This window comes from Nomascus leucogenys, chromosome 19, assembly GCF_006542625.1.
Source record: "Nomascus leucogenys isolate Asia chromosome 19, Asia_NLE_v1, whole genome shotgun sequence".
NCBI classification, from domain to species: Eukaryota; Metazoa; Chordata; class Mammalia; order Primates; family Hylobatidae; genus Nomascus; species Nomascus leucogenys.
Window position 1 is genome coordinate 23,725,497 of NC_044399.1, and position 19,952 is coordinate 23,745,448.

Genomic DNA, 19,952 nt, shown 5'->3' on the forward strand with positions numbered 1-19,952 from the left:
CTGAAGGGAGACAGACCACAGGTGTGGCATGTAATGGCGCAACACGGCCCAAGCAGAGGTGAGGTGAGTCATGGAGAGAAAGGAGTGGAGAAGGTGCAGTGGAGTGGGGGGATAGAGGTGCTGCAGAGAGGGAGGTCCCGGAGCTGGCACTGCCAGCCCGTGTCCGTGTGGGCAGGGGCCCCAGGGAGGTTTGCAGTGGCAGCTTCAAGAGGGGAGGGCTCTCGGGTCTGATCCCACAGCAGGTCTGTTCTTTCAGACCCGTCCCCATTTCATCAGCCTGACTGCAGGAGCAGTGGCCGGCATCCCTAGGGCCCCTGGGGGCTGCGTCCCACCCCCCGGGCACCCCGATACCTTGGTAAGCTCTCTCGCGCTTCTTCTTCTCGGTGTCGATGTACTGCTCAGACGCCGCCTTGATCTTCTGCACCCAGGCGGTCCTGCGGGAGAAGCAGGGGCAGCCGTTGGCCGCATCCCACCCTCACAGGTCAGTGTGGAGCCCCAGAGCTCTGCATATGTTCTTCAGTCTTTTGCTAACCTCAACTTTCACAAGTTTCCTATCAAAGACCTGATATTAGTCAACCGAAAGATGCTTATGCTAATGGAGTATCCAGCTGAGAGCTGGTAGTGACCCTTCTTGACTGACCACAAAATGCCAGGCACTCGCAAGGCGCTGGGACCTGGAGACAGACGATGCATTGGCCCCACGGATGACACCTGGCACGAGGGGTTCTAGCGCACACAGAGGAGCAGCAGCACCCCCTGGGTTGGCACCGCGGAGGCACTGTTGGAGCTGCAGCCTGAAGGAAGCTGGGAACAGCGGGGATGGCACCCACACAAGGGCGCCTGGGGGGCGAAAGTCTGCAGGTGGAGGGACGAGGGCTGAGGCCTGCGGCCCAAGGAGGCCTCGGAAACCAGCAAAGCACAGTGGGCTGTCACCTGCAGGGACTGTAGCAGGGCCTGAAGTGCTGATCTGCCATTTGGGAAGGCTGCTGAGTGGTGTGGGGAGGGACTAGAAGCCGGGAAGCATGTTAGGAGGCAGCTGCAGTGACCAAGGCCTACCATGGGACTAGAGCAGAGGGGACGTGTTAAGAGAGGTTCAGGATACAGAATTAATGGGGCTTGAGCACGGCTGGAGATGGGTTTATGGCAGAGGGAGACGTCCAGGCCTTCTCCCAGAGTTCAAGGCAGGCCACACATGGTCAGGACTGACCTCTCATTAATGTTGTCTGTTCGGAGGGTGTAGACCCGATCAATGTGGGAAATGTGGAAGACAGGCTCATCGCTGGAAGGGTCTGTGGGCAGTTTCACCAAGACTTCATTCAGGAAAATGGGCTGAAAGAATTAGGGCCAAAACACAGGCTGTGAGATGGGCTAGAACACTCCACCCGCCTATGTCCAGAGAGAGTTCTGTTTGTTCTGAAGAGCCTTGTTGAGAAGGAGAAAGGGGTCTAGTGTCTAAGGTCTTCTACACAGAACAAATGAAACCTCCATTTGTAAGAACAATGAAGCCTCCATTTCTGGAAAAGTCATTATCGAGGTGGGTCAGATGTTGGGACTGGGTGGGGACAGGAGCTCCGAGCGCCCACAATGGCTGGTGCAAAAGGCTCTCTCTGCTAGCAACGCTGGTGCTGTGCTGGGGCTCGGCTTACAGAGACCCAATGCTGAATGCACACAGCAGTGAGCCCAGGTGTCACGCTAGCCAGGAGGAAGCCAGAATCTCAGCTGGAGTCTGGCTGACGGCCTGTGGCAGGTGGGGAGAGCCCAGCCGCATGGGGCCCTTCCCGTGGGAAGCAGCAAAGGAAGCATGAGCGATCTGGAACCAGGTGAGGAGGGTCCCATAAGGCCAGCTCAGGGTCTGCCAGGAAGGCCTTAAGATAGAGGCAACATCTCATTAGGCCCCCGATGCTAACGCCAGACGCGCGATACTCACTGTTTTATACATTTTGAATTGAGCGTTGGACTTCGAGCTGAAAACTTTCTCAGAGCCAGAGGAAACCGCAAACTGCTTGACCATGTAGGTAAGAAGCAGGAAGTCATTGAAGAGGAATCCGTGCAGTTCCTTGTTGCTCTTGGTCTTGTATAATTTCCCACTGTGCAAGAGCTTCCGGGGCCCCAGGCAGTTGGTGAGAGAGTTGAAAATAAGTTGCTTAAAGAGAAAGAAAATTTCACTTTTTAAATCCCGGCACAAACCATCCAGTGCCCCTGCGAGGCCAGTGCCCTGGGCCTGAGGATACTGTAGTGGAGTTTTCTAGGTGGGAATGTGGCTAGAATCATTCACTTTGCATGAAAGATCCTTAAATACATTACTCTTCAGAGTCCAAACTGGCCCAGTGAAAATCATTACTTCTAGCCACAGAACACTGATTCTACCAGCTGAATTCAAAGAACTCAAAACAAAAAATCCCAGTGTTCCCTCCTTAGGAGAAAGGAAGATGACAATCCAAGAAGGAATGCCCTTCATGCCTGCAATCCCAGCACTGTGGGAGACAGAGGCGGGAGGATCACTTGACACCAGGAGTTCAAGACCAGCCTGGCCAACGTGGTGAAACCCCAGCTTTACTAAAAATATGAAAATTAGCTGGGCATCGTAGCAGATGCCTGTAGTCCCAGCTACTCAGGAGATGGAGGCCGGAGAATCGCTCCAACCCGGGAGGCAGAGCTTGCAGTGAGCCGAGATGATCTCGCCACTGCACTCCAGCCTGGGCAACAGAGTGAGACTCCGGCTCAAAAAGAAAAAAAAAGAAATGCCTTTGCAGGGGCAGGGTGGTGAGTCCACGCAGGCTGCCTAAGGTGCAGACTGTCCACGCAAGGGAAGGCTTGGAGCTGGTTCCCCACCCAGAGCCTCCCTGGAGGCGCACGGCTTAACCACACAGGCCTGACCTCCGCGAGGCCTTCGCACTGCACATGCGCCTGGATCCACTCCAGGCGGTCCGAGTTTTCCTTCTCCCGAACTCCCTCATTCACTTGAGAGCACAGCTCCTCTGCCCGCTCGAGGGCCAGCTTTAGGGAGGAATGGTCCGCGTGGCTCTCCGGGGTGTTCTCCAGAATCTGGAAAAGAGTGGGCAGCGTCACGTGAGGGAGCTGCATCTCTCACCGGCCCACCTGGACCTTTGCAGGACCACTCCTCCAACCCCATGTTATGGACTGCTTCCATGCCCCGGAAATGCGGCAGTGAACAAGACGACACTTTCCGCCCTTGAGAAACTCATACTCCCACAAGTTCTTGGGGACATAGGGACAGGTAATGCTGCTGCGACAAGGTGACAGTGCTAAATGGATCAAATGCTCTGAACTGTGTGGGTCTCTGGTTGGTCTCCGACTGGCTCCTGGTAATAGGCGGGAGCCTCCCTACTCCTCCCGAAATTTAAGCCATGTAAGGGCGAGCCCTCCTGTATAAACTGGCTGCAGCTGTGGTAAGTGTGAACTTGCTGAATAGCAATGGTTCATAACAATTTTGGGGTCACTGATCCTTTTGAAAAAAATCTGATGAAAGTCATGACTCCCCTGCCACAGGAAAAATACAATAAAATCACATTGTCAGCATGTGGAAGAAATGCATTCTGTTCATTCTGAAGCGATTTCAAACGATGCATGCTGCAACTGTGAACGCACAGAGGCCAGAATACAAACGTGTGTGGTCCCTCCAGAAATTATGGGCCATCACCAGACGCCCCGTCTGGACTCTCTCACTCTAGTCGGATGAGTGCACGGTCCTTCGTTTACAATTCTAAAATGCAGAAAAGCCTGAGAGCCTAAAGTTTTTATTCAGTACCCATTTGGTGGCAAAATCTGACCTAAACAGAAGAGATATATTTACTTATTCTACTTACAGTGATTGTTCTTATGTTTCACTGTAGGAATATTAGTGTGTCTGGTTATAAGTGCTACCCTAAGGCTCAGTTGAGGAGTCATATATGGTATTTGAGCTACATTCTGAACTCTGAAACACATCTGGCCCCAAGTATTTCAATGAAGGGGCTGTGAACCTGCATTATGGTTCAGTTTAGTACAGGCATCTATCACATGAGGTCTATGTTGCGGTCACACAGCTGACAGACCAAAAGTCAAGGAATCATCAATAGAAGTAACAGGCTCATCATATTCCTGCTGCTTTTCTTTGTAAGTTACTGTAATCAATGGTTAATTGCGGGATAATCTTTTGTGAAGTCTGCCTTTTCCTCAGAAGGCTTATGGGCTCAAGAGGGCCCTTCTGCTTATCAAAAAGAAAGCTGGAAGGAATTTTAGAAGGAATGTCGAAGCCAAGTACAGCGAGGGACACAAATGAACTCTATTTAGGACGTGCCGAGTGGAGCCTCCTGGGACATCTAGGAAAGGTGTTCGGGGTGGATGGAGGCAGATCTCAGAGGAAAGACTGGAGTCTAAGGTTACTCTGGTCTTTCTCTGGGTTCAAGATGGGCTCCACAACTGGAGACCTAGAGGGGCCTTTCCCTGCCTGGACAAGTACACTTATGACTTTGAGATGCTGGGGAGTTTCTTGAAAGGTGGATGACAGGTTACCCAAGTGACACTGGATTCCTCTCTAATCTGCCCACTTCAAGGATTCAGCGTGTTTCTGTGCGCACACACACACAGGCATCTGGTCCCCGGGACAGTGGGATCGCTTGTGCGGCGTCACACTATGTGCAGGGTGGGGTGGCATGCTCAGGGCTCCCTGAGGATCTGGCCTCTGCGGACCTCAGCGCGTCCTGCTCCTAACTCAGACCCCAGCGCCCGGCCTGCACACTCACACTTCTGATGAGCAGTGGGTAGCGTGTGATCCTCTGCATGGGTTTCAGCAGGAAGCTGGAGAGGGGCATTCCTTTACACCGCGGGTCAGATGCCAGCTTCTGCAAAACAACGGCGAGGCTCGTGAGGAAATCACAGCTCTGATCACAGGAAGCACTGGTCTTGGATCGCCTTTTATATTTCACATTTCTTTTATTTATGTTTCTCCTTGTCTTACTGTTTTAGAATTTTTTTTAGGTGCGTGTTTTTTATTTTAAAATTTGTATAAATTCACAACATACAAGTGTAATTTTGCTACACTGATATGTCGCACTGTAGTAAAGTGAGGGCCTTCAACTTTCTTTTAAATAACTCAGGATCTAAAATGATACCTATTAGGTTCACAGTAGGAATATCTCAGCTCATGTGCCAAGCCCAGCAGATGCTCCTCAGCTCTTTCTCATGAATGTGCGAGCCTGTGCTGGGACTGTCCCCCGCCCTCTCTTCTCGGGGCTGATTCACACTTGACCCTCAAGACTCGGGTCCGGCTTCCCCTTGTCCAGGCTCTCCCCTGGGACACCTTCCCTCCTTTCCATGACCCTCCCTGGCCACCTTTAGCATACACCACATGTGTACCAGGTGATACAGGGAGAGGCATCGTGTTTCAATGTCTCTATTCCACACCCGACTGTGAATGCCAGGCCCAGGGCCCACATCCTACTTGCCTCTACCCCTAGCACCGGTACACTGCCTGAAGAGAGCAGCTGCTGCTCTAGAATGGCAGCTTTTAATGACTGAAAAGTACACTCACTGTAATCCACCATTTCCCCACTACTGGATATTTAAATTGCCCCCCTTTTGTTTTGGCCATATCTATATATGTTGCTGTCACAAGCATCTTCGTGCTTATTTCCATATTTTCTGAGTCTTTTTAAAAAGTAACATTTTAGAACACAGCTTATTGCTAGATTTTGCTTTTTAAGGTAACCTATAGCAGGCCTTTCATGAGGCAGTATTTTTATTTATTTTGACTTGTTACAATTGTGATGACTTTGAAATCCTATTTACATCATTATTTTAAAACATGCACATATACTAATACTAACAATTCTCAGTTTATCTCATTATTCTTTTTTTTTTTTTTTTGAGACAGAGTCTCGCTCTGTCACCCAGGCTGGAGTGCAGTGGCGCAATCTCGGCTCACTGCAAGCTCTGCCTCCCAGGTTCACGCCATTCTCCTGCCTCAGCCTCTCAAGTAGCTGGGACTACAGGCGCCCGCCACCACGTCCGGCTAATTTTTTTGTATTTTTTAGTAGAGACAGGGTTTCACCATGGTCTCGATCTCCTGACCTCGTGATCTGCCCGCCTTGGCCTCCCAAAGTGCTGGGATTACAAGCGTGAGCCACCGTGCCCGGCCAGTTTATCTCATTATTCTGATGAATGTTTAATTCTATGATCTTGGTTTCCATGTTTCTTCCAGTTCATTTCGAGGCAACTCCCCACCTCCTACCCTTATCACAAATCGAAGGGCGCTGTCCTCAGTACCTTATATTGAATCATTTTTGCATCCCTGAGATCATCGTAAGGAAAAATACGATAATCATTTATTGAATGCTAATAGTAATGTGTTGGTCTCTGAGTTAAAGTCCTTTAAAAGTATTGCATGATAATCTCCTTTTATAGATGAGGGGACTGAAGGCACCCCCATGTTAAATAACTTGCCTCTGGTCACACAATGAGACAGTGACCGGGCCGAGATTCTGAAGCCTGTCTTGTTCTAAGCATAGTATGCTATAGCCTCCTGAGATAATCCTATTTGGTTATGATAGGCTCTTCTTTTCATGTAATGCTTAATTTTATGAACTGTTACTTTAATCAAGAGTTTAACAGCTGTATTTGTAAATGATAGTGGGTTTAACTTAAACAGGTCTTGGAATCATAGCTACTTTTGCTTTATAGAATGAATTACGTGACCTTTCTACTTTTTCCTATGATCTGTAACAGTTTGTATAATATAGAATAATCTATTCCTTTAGAGTTGGAAAGAATTCACTGTTAAATCCATCAAGTGAACCCAGCTCCTTTTTGGGGTAAGTTTCTCAATTTTCTCCTTGGTGTATAATATTGTAATAGTAAGATTTTCTATTTTTAAAAGATTTTCTATTCTTATTGAGCCAGTTTTCAAGTTTTAATAGAAAATTACAAATTTTGTTCATGTTTTCACATTTGTTAGCATGTCTTTTGGAATTACATGCGCTTTAATTTAAGAGATCTCCTTACATCCATTCTGACTGTTACTTGTGTTTTTTCCTCTTTTTCTATTAATCAGTTATATTTTATCACTTCTCTTCAGTATACCAGTTCCTAGATATAATAATATAATTTGTGCTTTTTATCTTTATTACTTCCTCCATTTTCCTTTTCTAATTTCTATTCTCTACCTAAACATCTTTATATTTTATTCTTACTTTCTATTCTTTTCTGATAATGAAAATATTTAAATTATGTACTCTCCCTTAAGTACTGATATGGCTGTTTAATAGATCCCAATATGCAGTATTTCATGAACAAAAAAACCCAACAGGAAATATGAAAAGGAAGTAAGAAAACAGATTTTACTTTCAATTTCCTCACCATTTTAACAGGTATAATAATAGTTTCTACTACTGAACAACATCAATGCAAAATGACTTCTCAAAATATGACTTTCTATTATAATAACCTGTACGAAGGATGTTGTTGACTCATTACATTATACACAGTGTTCTCTCTCTGAGTACAGCTCTAGCTTTACTTCTCATGTTTAACTTGTGACATGGCATCACGGAAGCGATCCTTTCTTCTTCTGCTCATCAGTTTCTGGAAGCTTTGATGACATCTGTGCACACTTCCGGTATATTTACAGGATCACAGATATGCATTTTATATATTATCCTAATTCCTGGTATCACCTTTCTTTCCTACTCTCATTTCCTTTTGTCCCAGTTTATTCATCTAGTTATTTTAAATTTTATCTTGTTGCATTTTATACGTTTGAGTAAGCTATTTTAGGGCCGGGCACGGTGGCTTACACCTGTAATCCCAGCACTTTGGGAGGCCAAGGTGGGCAGATCCCCTGAGGTCAGGAGTTCGAAATCAACCTGGCCAACATGGTGAAACCCCATCTCTACTAAAAATACAAAAACTAGCCAGGCGTGGTGGCACATGCCTGTAATCCCAGCTACTTTGGAGGCTGAGGTAGGAGAATCTCTTGAACTTGGGAGGCAGAGGTTGCAGTGAGCCAAGATCATACCACTGCATTCCAGCATGGGCAACAGAGCGAGATTCTGTTTCAAAAAAAAAAAAAAAAAGAGTAAGCTATTTTATACTCTTTCTGGAATAAGGCAGGTATTAAATGAAGGCAATTTACAAAATTAAGAAAGTGACATTCTGGTTGTTTCTTGGGAGTATAAAGTAGCTGATAAGTAAGTATGCTTAAAAAAAAAAACACTCTGCTATCAGATGGGGAAAAAATGATGGTCCCAGTGCCAGGAAAAAATCAAGTCTACATAAAGGCAACACAAAACAATCGGAAAATTCTCTGCCGTATTGGTGTTTCCTTTGGAAACTGATGGGGATGCCCTTCTCCATTGCTGGGATTCCCTGTTGGGCTATTGTGTGCTGTTGCCTCCAGCCTCAGAAGGAGCCTGACCTGCAAGGCCCAGAATGGAATTACCTTTAAAAATTCCTTGAAATCTGTGTCTTCATCTGTCTTCTGCTGTAACAGAGCTGCTCCATTAAGCTGGCAGCTGCAGAACCTGATGTAAGCCTGCATGTGGGACAGCTCAGCTGCCAGGATGTCCCCAATCATCTGCACCGGCATCTTCTCGCCCCCGGTCTTCTTCCGCACCCGCAAAGCCCTGCCAAGAACACACTCTCATTTTGTGTTTCTAAGTGAATGACTTAGGTAATTGAAGGATGAATCCCATGGCAGACCAATGACAATGATAACCAGTGAGTTACCTAAAAACCTCTGGCACTGGGAAGGAAAACTCAAGAGGAAGAGGAGATAGCTTGGGCCAAAAGCTCTGCTGGTCAAGCCAACTGGGGTGTGATGTTAGCAAAGAAAAAAAAAAGTAAATAAAGTCCCTACAGTTGGGTGGGCTGGGCACGGTGGCTCATGCCTCTAATCCCAGCATTTTGGGAGGCCAAGGCAAGAGGATTGCTTGAGCCCAGGAGTTCGAGACCAGCTTGGGCAACATAGTGAGACCCTGTCTCTACAAAAAATGAAAAATTAGCTGGGCATGGTGGTGCACGCCTGTAGTTCCAGCTACTCCGGAGGCTGAGGTGGGAAGATCGCTTGAATCCAGGAGTTCAAGTTGGGTGCAATGAGCTACGATCACACCACTGCACTGCAGCTTGGGTGACAGAGTGAGACCTTGCCTGTAAAAATAATAAAAATAAAAATAAATTTAAAAAATATACACTTGGGTGGCTGGGCGTGGTAGCTCACGCCTGTAATCCCAGCACTTTGAGAGGCCGAGGCGGGTGGATCACGAGGTCAGGAGATTGAGACCATCCTGGCTGACATGGTGAAACCCCATCTCTACTAAAAATACAAAAAATTAGCCGAGTGTGGTGGTGGGTGCCTGTGGTCCCAGCTACTCGGGAGGCTGAGGCAGGAGAATGACGTGAACCCAGGAGGCGGAGGTTGCAGTGAGCTGAAATTGTACCACTGCACTCCAGCCTGGGCGACAGAGCGAGACTCCGTCTCAAAAAAAAAAAACAAAAAAAAAAACACTTGGGTGTTTCAAGGCCTTTAGAATTGTTTTGGTTTCACCTTAGCTTCTTGGCAAAGTTTCTTTTGAAAGATTCTAACTTGTTCTCGGTTGAACCAAGAAGGAAATTTTCAGTCTGTAAGAGAAAAAAGGGAGCAGGAGCCACAGGGGCCAGGTGTGGAGGCAGAGAGGCACTATCTCCGAGGGAAGCTGGGACTGCTCATCCTCCCTTGGGGGGCCTATCCTCACAGCCACGAAGGATGGAAAATCACCCCAACAATAGAACTTCACATGGGGATAGAGACTTAGGAGGCCACCAAACTAGGCAGTTTGATCTGCGCCATGAGCTGCAGCTCTCCTCTGACTCTTCTGCCCTGCCAGGGTCAAGGGCATCTTATTATCTAGGCATCATAGATTGATATGTTGTTTAATGATTTAATTTTTTCTTTATCAAAATATTTTGTTATATTTCTTTACTTTCTTCAATACTTATGTATTTTACAGTCACAGGATATTTCATAAAATGATAATAAAATAACAAGCCTGAGGACGCAGAAAGCAGTTGAAGTTCCTTTGCTAAGAATCCCTTGCAGAGGGTTTTGTGTGAGTCCTGGTCTGGGGGCTTTGGGGTCAGCGGCAATGACAGGTGATGCTCAGGACTCACTTTAGCAGCTTTGTGTTGGACATGATGAGCTCTTTCCAGTTAACAAAAATCAGGGCCATCTCCCCTTCAGTGAGAAAGCCTGACTCTGCCATGCGTTTCTGAAAAACCTAAAGTCAAAACAGAGAAAAACTAGTTAGCTTAAGTATGGATACACAGCCTACGTGTGGTCTAAATCAAACAATGTCTTCATAAACTGAAACTAATCAGATCAAATAATGTCTTCATAAACTGAAGCTAATCATCCAAATAAGCATACTTATGACACATCTTATACTGCATAATGTTCTTTGTTTTTGCTAGTGCAGCTCTTATCAAGGCTAGTTCTAAGGACTGAATCTAGTAATCTGGTTAAGAGGAGATTTTCAGATTTCTCTCTTAGGGATGTTATGAAGGTTAAATAAAGCCATGGGCATGAACACGTAGGCACTGTACAAGCTTGCAGGATTGAGGAAGCAGGCCATTTTAGGTGGAGCATCGCAGAGTTCTAGACAACAATTTGTGAGACATTCAACGGGAGAACCAGAGTAACAACTTATGCCACCCCTAAGATAACTCGAAGCAGATGTGGGTTTCAGAAGTTGGCTGCTGAGGAACAAATAGTAATACTCTACATCTGTATTACATAGCACGTAAGGATTTACAAAGCACTGATATGTACAAATATGCAGATGCTTGTGTGTGTGTACATGCATGCGTGTGTGTTTGCAGGGTTCTCAATTAGCTTCACGGGTGATGGAGGTGAAGCTGAGTCAGGTATTATTATTCCCAAATGACCTATGAAGAAATAAAGGCTTAGAGGGAGACTTGCTCAAGATCACAAAGACAGAATATGAAAGACCTAGGACTACAATTCAACTCTTTTTGATTCTAAATCTAAGTTTCAACTGCATAACTGAGATTCCTAGGGAATGACTTTAAACACCTTAAGGAAATAGAGAAGTTATCTGAGACACTCTTCTCATATGTCATCTTTCCAAAATGCCCATGACATGCTGCTATTAGAATCACTCAAAGCTCTCCACTGTCTGTGTGATAAGACATAGACTCCTCCTGGAGGTTCCAGGGCCTATGAGACCTGCCCCCTGTTGACCTCACCAGCCTGGCCCTCAGCTACTTCACACTCCAGTCACCCTGGATGGCCTGTAGGCCCCTGACTCCCTCCATACATGCCGTCCCACTTCTGTTTCCTCCTCCTGGAGTAGCAAACTTGTCCTTGTCCAAAACATAACTGGGAAAGTTCTTCCTGGCTGGAGTGGTCACTATCCCCAGGTTTCAGCCTTACTGGCCCCACTGTACCTCTCTCCATCCAACAGGACTCTAAATTCCTGGAGGACAAGAACTTTCTTTCATCTCTGCTCTCTGGCATAGCCCTTTGCACATCGTGGTTTGTAATTCATGTTTACTGAGTTGAGTTGAACATGGATTCACAGAATTCAAGTAAAAGTGCTGGGCACTCTCTAAAGAGAGTTTTACAGTTCCAAATCAGACTGAAGACACTAGGCCACTCCTGTGAGAGCAGCCCTGGAAAGACGGCCGGCCTGCTCGGAGGCTGCTATGGAGGGACAGGGAAGCGTCTGGCTGTCCATCTGTTTGTTTATTCGCTGATTCATTCATGCCCCTCTAGCCATCCATGTAGCTGCTTTGTGCCGGGCTTGGTGAGGTAGGCAGATGGGAATAAGATGGTCAGGCCTCTGGGAACCTTCATGAGGATGGTCATAAGAAGGCCTCACCTGTGAACGGTGCTTTTCACCCTGAATCCTGGATCGAGACCTGATGCTTCACTCCTCAGAGTATGGGGCAAGCAGCTGGTGCCTGCTCACCTCTGTCCTAGTGTTAGGGAGACCTCCATACCTACTTACAGTGCCTTAGGATTGGAATCTGACCAGCAGCAGGGCTGATCCTTGTAGGGGGTTAATCAAAATGATGGGCTTTTCTTCTAGGCCATCTGTCCTGGCGCGAGAGGTGCAGACATAAACACACCCAATTCACTGACTACTTATGGAAAGGCCGAACAAGGGCCAGGCTAAGTTTTGGGAACACAGGATGAAGGCTGCACAGTCCCTGTTCTCAGTGAGCCCACAGATGTGCAGAGAAGATAGGTATCACCAACCGAGAAGTGCCATATAGTTTGCATGGGAGGGGAACAAGTATTCCACGTCTGGATATCCCAGGCATTAGGCCTGCGTTTAAGGTGGAGAGTGAATCCAGGGCAGGGCTTGCTGGGGAACAGACGCAGAAGGACGCAGCCTCTGCTCCATTCTGCTATGAAAGGCATGGCCAGGTATACGTTGCACCTGTTGGGTGTGTGGGGGTGGGGGACGCCTGTTCTTTTCAGGTGGTTTGTTAATGTAACTGGTCTTCTCACCTGAGGGTCTGTACACTGGGAACTGAAAGGCATGGAAACGAAGGTATAGTAGAAATAGAAAGTCTTCTTTTGTTCACTGAAGCACAGATCATTTTAAAGTGCTACTTGAATAAGGATAGCTGTCATCAGCGTAGAGGTCACTGGTATAAACAAACAGTAGCTATACGATATTTGGGAACTATTTTATAATATGCTCCCATTGGGTTTTCCAAACTGATACAACCATGAGGTGAACATTTTCACTGTTTCACAGTTCCTCCAGAGATACCAGTTTATGAAAATGTCAGATGTTAAAACAGATATTAGGCAAATATCCGAGGAAGCTACAGTCTGCCATAGACCCTTCCCATCCACTCTATCCCCATCCTTCCTTGATGGGGCTCCTGCCACATCCAATGAAGCCATGCGAATGCCCTCTTGTTCTCCCGCTTCACTCTAAGCGACCTCATCTGGGGGAAAGAGCTCATCAGAAACTTTCAATCTCAAGCATTATCCAGCAGGCAGAGACAGCATTTGGAGGGTGTGAGAACTTCCGTCACTTTTTGTGAATTCACACATCAAAAGTGATGCCTTGCTTTGACTCTGCGTGGAAGCAGCCCTGAGTCTGATGCCCACCATCTCTCATGAGAGACAGCAGATACCCCGAGAGCTAGCCAGCAGCAGCCTCCTCACCTCGATGACGAGCTGAAGGTCAGCCATGTACCGCTCTTCGGTCTGAATCAGCTCATGAATATAGCCCTGTCTTTTCCTCTCAATTGGCTGCATTGTGTCCAGGGTTTGCAGATCAGCACACCCTGTGGAAAAAACAGGGTAGTTTAAAATATTACTTTAGTTAACTTTGTAGAAAATAGACATTTGTCAGCAGACGTGGTGGGTTTACAAATGCTGCTTTGAAAGAACTAGGCAGCCTTAAAAAGAGCGCTGCTAACTTCTGCAGAGCAGCATGCGTACACGGAGAGCTGGCATTAATGAGCCGGCACTCACAGCTCCAAAGCGGCAAATCGGCAATGTCTGTAATGTTTCAACGTGCTAATTTCTTTTCAGAACTGTGCAGAGCGTGTGAAGAATCTCACCACCTCAAGACATTTTTCGAAGTTACTGAAATGATTAAATGAATCAGATGCTTCAGACCACTCCAAACTGCAGGTCATGAGCCATTAGTGGGTCATTATATCATTTGTTTTTTAAAATGCTGGTCAGGCCCAGGATTAAAAAATAAATAAATAGAAATCACCATGCATATGGCTTTGGTAAATATTGTGAAATGTTTAGTTATGTATGTATTCGAAATGTAAAATATATTTCTCACTGTGAGCTACTGTTAAAAAAATGTTTGAGAAACTTGTCTCTAGATTTCTCAAAGGAAAGTTCCAAGGTTATAAAACCTGAAATGCCCAGAGCCCAGCAATTCCCAGAAGACCACCGCCTCATCTCACCAGAACAAATAACTCCTGGTACACTGCAGATATCCAACCACAAATGACAGGAAAGTCACAAGCAGCCTCGCATCAGGGTGAGAGGTACTGCATTCACTTTGGATCAATTTACAGGCACATCAGAGCTGAACTAGATGTCAAACTATGAAGTGACATAATTCCAGAGTCACTTAAGTGGCTGAGGGCTTGCCTCTACACAGTGACGTGGCAAAATACCTCAGGAAACCCTTCTTAGAAAAAAACCAAAAGCGGCTGGGCACAGTGGCTCACGCCTGTAATCCCAGCACTTTGGGAGGCCGAGGCGGGCGGATCACGAGGTCAGGAGATCGAGACCATCCTGGCTAACACTGTGAAACCCCATCTCTACTTAAATTACAAAAAATTAGCCAGGCACGGTGGCGGGCGCCTGTAGTCACAGCTACTTGAGAGGCCAAGGCAGGAGAATGGCGTGAACCCAGGAGGCAGGGGCTGTAGTGAGCTGAGATCCTGCCACTGTACTCCAGCCTAGGCAAAAGAGCAAGACTCTGTCCCCCCTCCAAAAAAAAAGAAAAGAAAAAAAGAAAGAAAGAAAAGAAAAAAGAAAAAGCAGTGGAAGTTGTCAGAATCAAAATGGAGTCACTTGTGTTAAAAATCCTGACAAAAGGCCAGGGAAGGCCATGAAGAGAGAGTTCTCATCCACAAATGCCTGGTAACTAGAACTATCACAAAAGACTGCAAAACCACAAACTTCCATAAAGGCCATGGTGACCTTACACAAAAAAATAGTCCTGCAAGGTTATCTGCCCAGCAACTGCCTATCCAACCTCGGACTGGTGCCACCCTTGTTATTGATTCTCACGGCCAAGGATAATTATATATATATAAAAATCATGTGATCCCCTTCATTTTTCCTTTAAAAACTTTTGTCCTCCTTTACCTCTCTGAATATGCACCTGTTGGCATGCATATTCCCATTGCAATAACTATTCTTTTTCTTTTTTTGGAGACAGAGTCTCGCTCTGTCACCCAGGCTGGAGTGCAGTGGCGCAATCTCGGCTCACTGCAACCTCTGCCTTCTGGGTGCAAGTGATTCTCCTGCCTCAGCTTCCTGAGTGGCTGGGATTACGGGCGCACACCACCATGCCCAGCTAATTTTTGTATTTTTAGTAGAGATGGGGTTTCACCATATTGGCCAGGCTGGTCATGAACTCCTGATCTCAGGTGAGCCGCCCACCTTGGCCTCCCAAAGTGCTGGGATTACAGGCATGAGCCCCACGCCCGGTGCAATAACTATTCTTAAATAAATATCACTTTCTTCTAGAGAGACTCCCTCTCTGTTATTTAGGTTGACAGCATGTAGGTACCCAGCAAGCTACAACATGAGGCAGCAAGTGGCTTGTGTCAGAAAACTGGGAAAGAGACGAATGAAGTAGGGAAGACCTTCTGTAGCTAAGGCAACCAGGAAGGGCAGCAGAGTGAAGGCGCACCCTGCATCTGCCAGGACACCGTCCATCCAGCGGGGCGTGTTGCTCTTTCCAATTTCCTTTGCATTTGTATATATTTTGTATAGATCTGGGCTTACAGACAGTTCTAAGGAAGACAGCTTTTCTATATTCTACAGATGTTGCCAACAGCTTTAAAGAAATTACTCCCACAGAGAACAACAAAAAAAGAATAAGGCAGGTTATGTTTGGTGTTTCTAAAAAGAAATCATAGACTGGATGTGGTGCCTGTAATCCTAGCACTGTGGGAGGCTGAGGCGGAAGGATCACTTGTGCCTAGGAGTTGAAGACTAGCCTGGGCAAAAAAGTGAGACTCTCATCTCTACCAAATTAAAAAAAAAAAAAAAAGCCAGGCGTGGTGGCATGTGCCTGTAGTCCCAGCTACGTGGGAGGCTAAGGCTGGGAGGACTGCTTGAGTCTGGCAGTTCAAGTTTGCAGTGAGCTGTGACTGCACCACTGTACTCCAGGCTAGACAACAGAGTGAGACCGTGTGTAAAAAAAAAAAAAAAAGGAAAAGAAAAGAACAGGGAGAAGGAAGGAAAAAGTGAATAAAAGTGAATGTAAGGGGGAAGGGAAGGGGAGGGGAGTGAGGGAAGATGGAAGGAAGGAAAGAAGGAAGGGAAGGGAGGAAGGGAAAGAAAAGGAAAGAAAGAAGAAAAAGAAAGAAAGAAAAGAAAAAAAGAAAAAGAAATAAATCATGATGCCACTGTCATGTTCAAAATTGTTAAGCTTTTAGGGGGATAGTATTTTATTATCTTCTGCCAGGGGGAACTGCAGAGGGTAACTGAGTGTTAAAAAAAATCACTGAGGCTAATCCAAGTGTCTGCTTGATGAGGCTGTTGTGGAGCAAGGAGGAGAGGCTTGGTGACCAGACACCTGGTGAAATGGCACTGATCCTGATATGATCCAGTGGTGCTACTTGGTGTGGCCAGGTGATTGATGGAGGGAACTCAGACCAGTTTCCAAGGTTGCCCCACCTCCCACACCAGTGTCTTACAAACTTCATGTTCTGCTTTCAAGACTTTTGCCACATCCACATTCCATCTCTATTATTATTAATATTTTTCTCTAAACATACTTGTGAAGTTAAATGTGCTCATTATGTTTCTTCTAATAATCATTAAAGCAAATATATAGTCATTTAAATAAAACAGGTCCATTTTGTGTACCAGTGCGTTGAGTACCACGAGGATACAACTATCACACTTTGGGAAACAGTGATTTACATTAAAAACCACAAGTATTGGCCACTCTATCTGGAATAATATCTTGGACTAATAGGAAGAACATCAGATATTTGTTTCTAAAACTAGACTATACATTGCATTAGCTTCAGCAGGATAATGTGGGGACACCCCTGGCATGCCATGCCTAGCTGACCCTTTTGCATTTCATCACGACGGCTCTTCAACTTTTTTTTTTTTTTGAGATGGAGTCTCACTGTGTGGCCCAGGCTGGAATGCAGTGGTGCAATCTCGGCTCACTACAACCTCTGCCTCCCGGGTTCAAGCGATTCTCCTGCCTCAGTCTCCGAGTAGCTGGAACTACAGGTGACCACCACACCCAGCTAATTTTTGTATTTTTAGTAGAGACGGGGTTTCGCCATGTTGGCCAGGCTGGTCTGGAACTACTGGCCTCAAGTGCTCTGCCCATCTTGGCCTCTCAAAGTGCTGGGATTACAGGCGTGAGCCACCACGCCTGACCTGCTCTTAAATTTTTACCCTCTGTTTAAGTTTCCAACCCGACTACTACCCTCACTTCCAGATGTTCTTACCTCTGATGTCAGGGAAAAAATAAAGACATGAGGCCCCTCTTCCTCCCCTTCTGTCTGTCCACTTGTCCCTGTGTGTCTTTCCTGAGTCAGGGAAGGAGGGGTCCTGTTTCTTTCTAAAGCCACTGTCTGTAATCAGCCTCACCTCCAGGGTCCCTCCCTTTCCTTCACGCTTCTATGTTCACTCTTCGCCATTTCCTTCTTAGCCTCTAAACATTGCTAAGTGTCCCTCCTATCCCACTGTTTGAAACCAACCAACAAGCACACTTCCTCCAACCCTGCCCCCTCCTCAGCACCACTTTCTTTGGTCTCATTGGCAAATGTCACTAGAGGGGTTTACAACCATGGCCAACTCTCGCCAGCTCTCCTTGTCACATCTCCACTTGGGATTCTGGTTTCTGTCCCACTGCCCCTGACACTGCTCTCAGGAAGGTAACGATGACCTTGGCATTGCCAAGTTCAGTGACCTCTTCTGAGCTTGCATCCTCCCCTGCTGGCCCACAGCACGGGCGCCTTGGATGAGAGGCTTTTTTGGAGACTTGAATCTGCCTCTCTCAGCCCTTGAGCCTCTCCTCTTCTTGGTGTTTCCTTCTGTCTTCTGCCTCTGCCTGCTGCCCGGCTCTCTGCTCCCCCAAGTCCAGCAAATGCCAAAATAGGCTCCTGACACTCCCGTCCTGTACGGTCAGATGAATCCAGACAATGCCGCAGGCTGTGTATCTCGCCCACAGGGCCCCAGTGCACACTAGCCTATTAGGCAGTGAGAAAGTCTGTGCTACAGAAAAATTTGATGAGCTCAGAGTTCCCAACACGTATTTGACCACAGAATCCTCTTTTTTTGAGAGGAGGGAGGGTAACATCTTTTTTGTCCTGAGAAAAGTCCTGATGAACTGAGGAATTCGGGTTTTATGGATAGGATACACCCCTTTGCCACCCTCTATACCTGCATTGTCAATAGAGTAGCCCTTAGCAACCTGTGACCACTGCACACATGCAGTGTGGCTGCTCCAAATAAAGATGTGCTGTCAGTGCCAAATACACACTCAATTCGGAAGGTCTGTTCCAGAAAAACAGAAATGGGAAATGTTGCATTCATAATATATTGATTACATATTGAAAAGATATTTTGGATAAATTGGATGAAGTAAAAATATGAACATTAATTTCATCTGTTCTTTTGACTTTTTTAAGGTGGCCACTGGAAAATTTTCAGTTACACATGGGGCTGCATTTGTGACTCACACTTGATTTCTGTTGAACAGCTCAAGCCAGCCACCACATATTTTGTGTTCCTTCCCTCACAAACGTTCAACAGCTTTCATTATTTGCGAATGAAGTCCTAATTTGGTGGCAGAGGCTCCAGAGTCTCCAGAAGCCAGCCTCACCCCACCTTTCCAGCCTCAGCTTTGACTACGCTGCCCGCTTTTCCTCCCCCAGCCTCATAGGCTGCACACACTTTCCACGGCTCTGCCATTTTTGCTCCTGTTGTATCCTCTGTCCCCACCTCGTTCTCCACAAAGAACCATCCTTCTTTGGGGAAACCTTTCCTGTCCCTCTGACACTCACCCTCAGACTTGCCTCTCCTTTGTGTTTCCATGGTACTGGTTTGTATCTGTATTTTAACAGTACACGTCATCATTACACATCGTCTAACTGGTGCTGTTGTTAATCTGTGTAGTTAGTGTGTCAGTGGCTCTCACTGCAGATCAGGGACTGTGTCTAACACATTTTTGTAATAGCAAGCTAAGCACAGCGTGTTGGCTACCCGCAGTCAGGGAATATTTGTTAAGGGGTAGAATATTGTGTTGGTCCTAGGCCTGTTTGTGCCCAGGTCCATTTCTCACCTTTTCCCTGTTATGCTCTAGGCTGCAAAAAAGCCAACCCTGCAGGCTGTTTTTTCTAAGCTTCTATTCTATTTGGCCTCTGCCTGGGTTTGGCCAATGAGAGGAAACTCTGGCAGGAGACTGAATATTACAGGGTGGAGTAGGAAAAATGTCCTCTCTCCAGAAGAGTGACATGATTAAAAAGTTTTTTGTCTGTTAAGTAATGAATGGAAATGCTGGGCTTGCATCTTACACAAACTTGGAGTTCAAGAATTCAGATGAATTAACACAAAAATTGGTCAGGTATGGTGGCTCACACCTGTAATCCAAGCACTTTGGGAGGCCGAGGTGGGCAGATCACTTGAGGTCAGGAGTTCTATTAGCAGTAAATGTGTTCAGACTTTGTCTGAAAATGTATTTATTTCTCTCTCATCCGTGAATTAGATTTCTAGCTGGACAGTTATTTTTTCTCTGTGTTGTGTGTTATGTGCAGCCAGTCTAATTGCTGTTCATGTGTTTATTCTGGTTTTTCTTGGTGCTCACTTGAGGTCTGAGCACAAAGGAATCAATATTACTGTAGAAAAATGTTTACTGAACAGATTTAACATTATTTTCAGATATTTCACTTTAAAGAAAAAGAACTTCCTAATCTCCCCAGGTAGCCTCCTGTGTTATTTTACTGGACCTATCGCTAACGTTTAGTAGAGATGAAACCCCATCTCTACTAAAAATACAAAAATTAGCCAGGGGTGGTGGCATCCGCCTGTAGTCCCAGCTACTTGGGAGGCTGAGGCAGGAGAATCACTTGAACGTGGGAGGCAGAGGCTGCAGTGAGCCGAGATCGTGTCACTAAACTCCAGCCTGGGCGATACAACAAGACTCCATCTCAAAATAAGAAAAAGAAAAACAAAAAAGAAAACAAAAATTGGTCACTAG

General features: G+C 46.2%; 2 protein-coding genes across 7 annotated transcripts in view; one reads left to right on the plus strand and one right to left on the minus strand.

The window, feature by feature from the left end:
• The window catches only part of FAM228A (family with sequence similarity 228 member A), a 49,683-nt gene extending 35,453 nt beyond the window's left edge, over positions 1–14,230 (plus strand). The window contains exon 10 of the mRNA XM_030800238.1: positions 13,553–14,230. Coding sequence (XP_030656098.1) covers positions 13,553–13,615 — 63 coding nt within the window. The 3' untranslated portion in view covers positions 13,616–14,230. The remainder of the gene's footprint in view (positions 1–13,552) is intronic.
• ITSN2 (intersectin 2) overlaps positions 1–19,952 on the minus strand; it is a 157,129-nt gene that overhangs the window by 5,040 nt on the left and 132,137 nt on the right. For 5 of the 6 annotated variants that reach the window (XM_030800234.1, XM_030800233.1, XM_030800230.1 and 2 more), the window contains 8 exons: positions 13,181–13,302; positions 10,144–10,250; positions 8,438–8,621; positions 4,746–4,844; positions 2,878–3,045; positions 1,928–2,143; positions 1,208–1,329; positions 352–434 (listed from right to left, as the gene is read on the minus strand). In XM_030800234.1, the coding sequence (XP_030656094.1) occupies positions 352–434; positions 1,208–1,329; positions 1,928–2,143; positions 2,878–3,045; positions 4,746–4,844; positions 8,438–8,621; positions 10,144–10,250; positions 13,181–13,302 (1,101 nt within the window). The remainder of the gene's footprint in view (positions 1–351; positions 435–1,207; positions 1,330–1,927; positions 2,144–2,877; positions 3,046–4,745; positions 4,845–8,437; positions 8,622–10,143; positions 10,251–13,180; positions 13,303–19,952) is intronic. The other variant, XR_004027042.1, reaches the window with a different exon arrangement.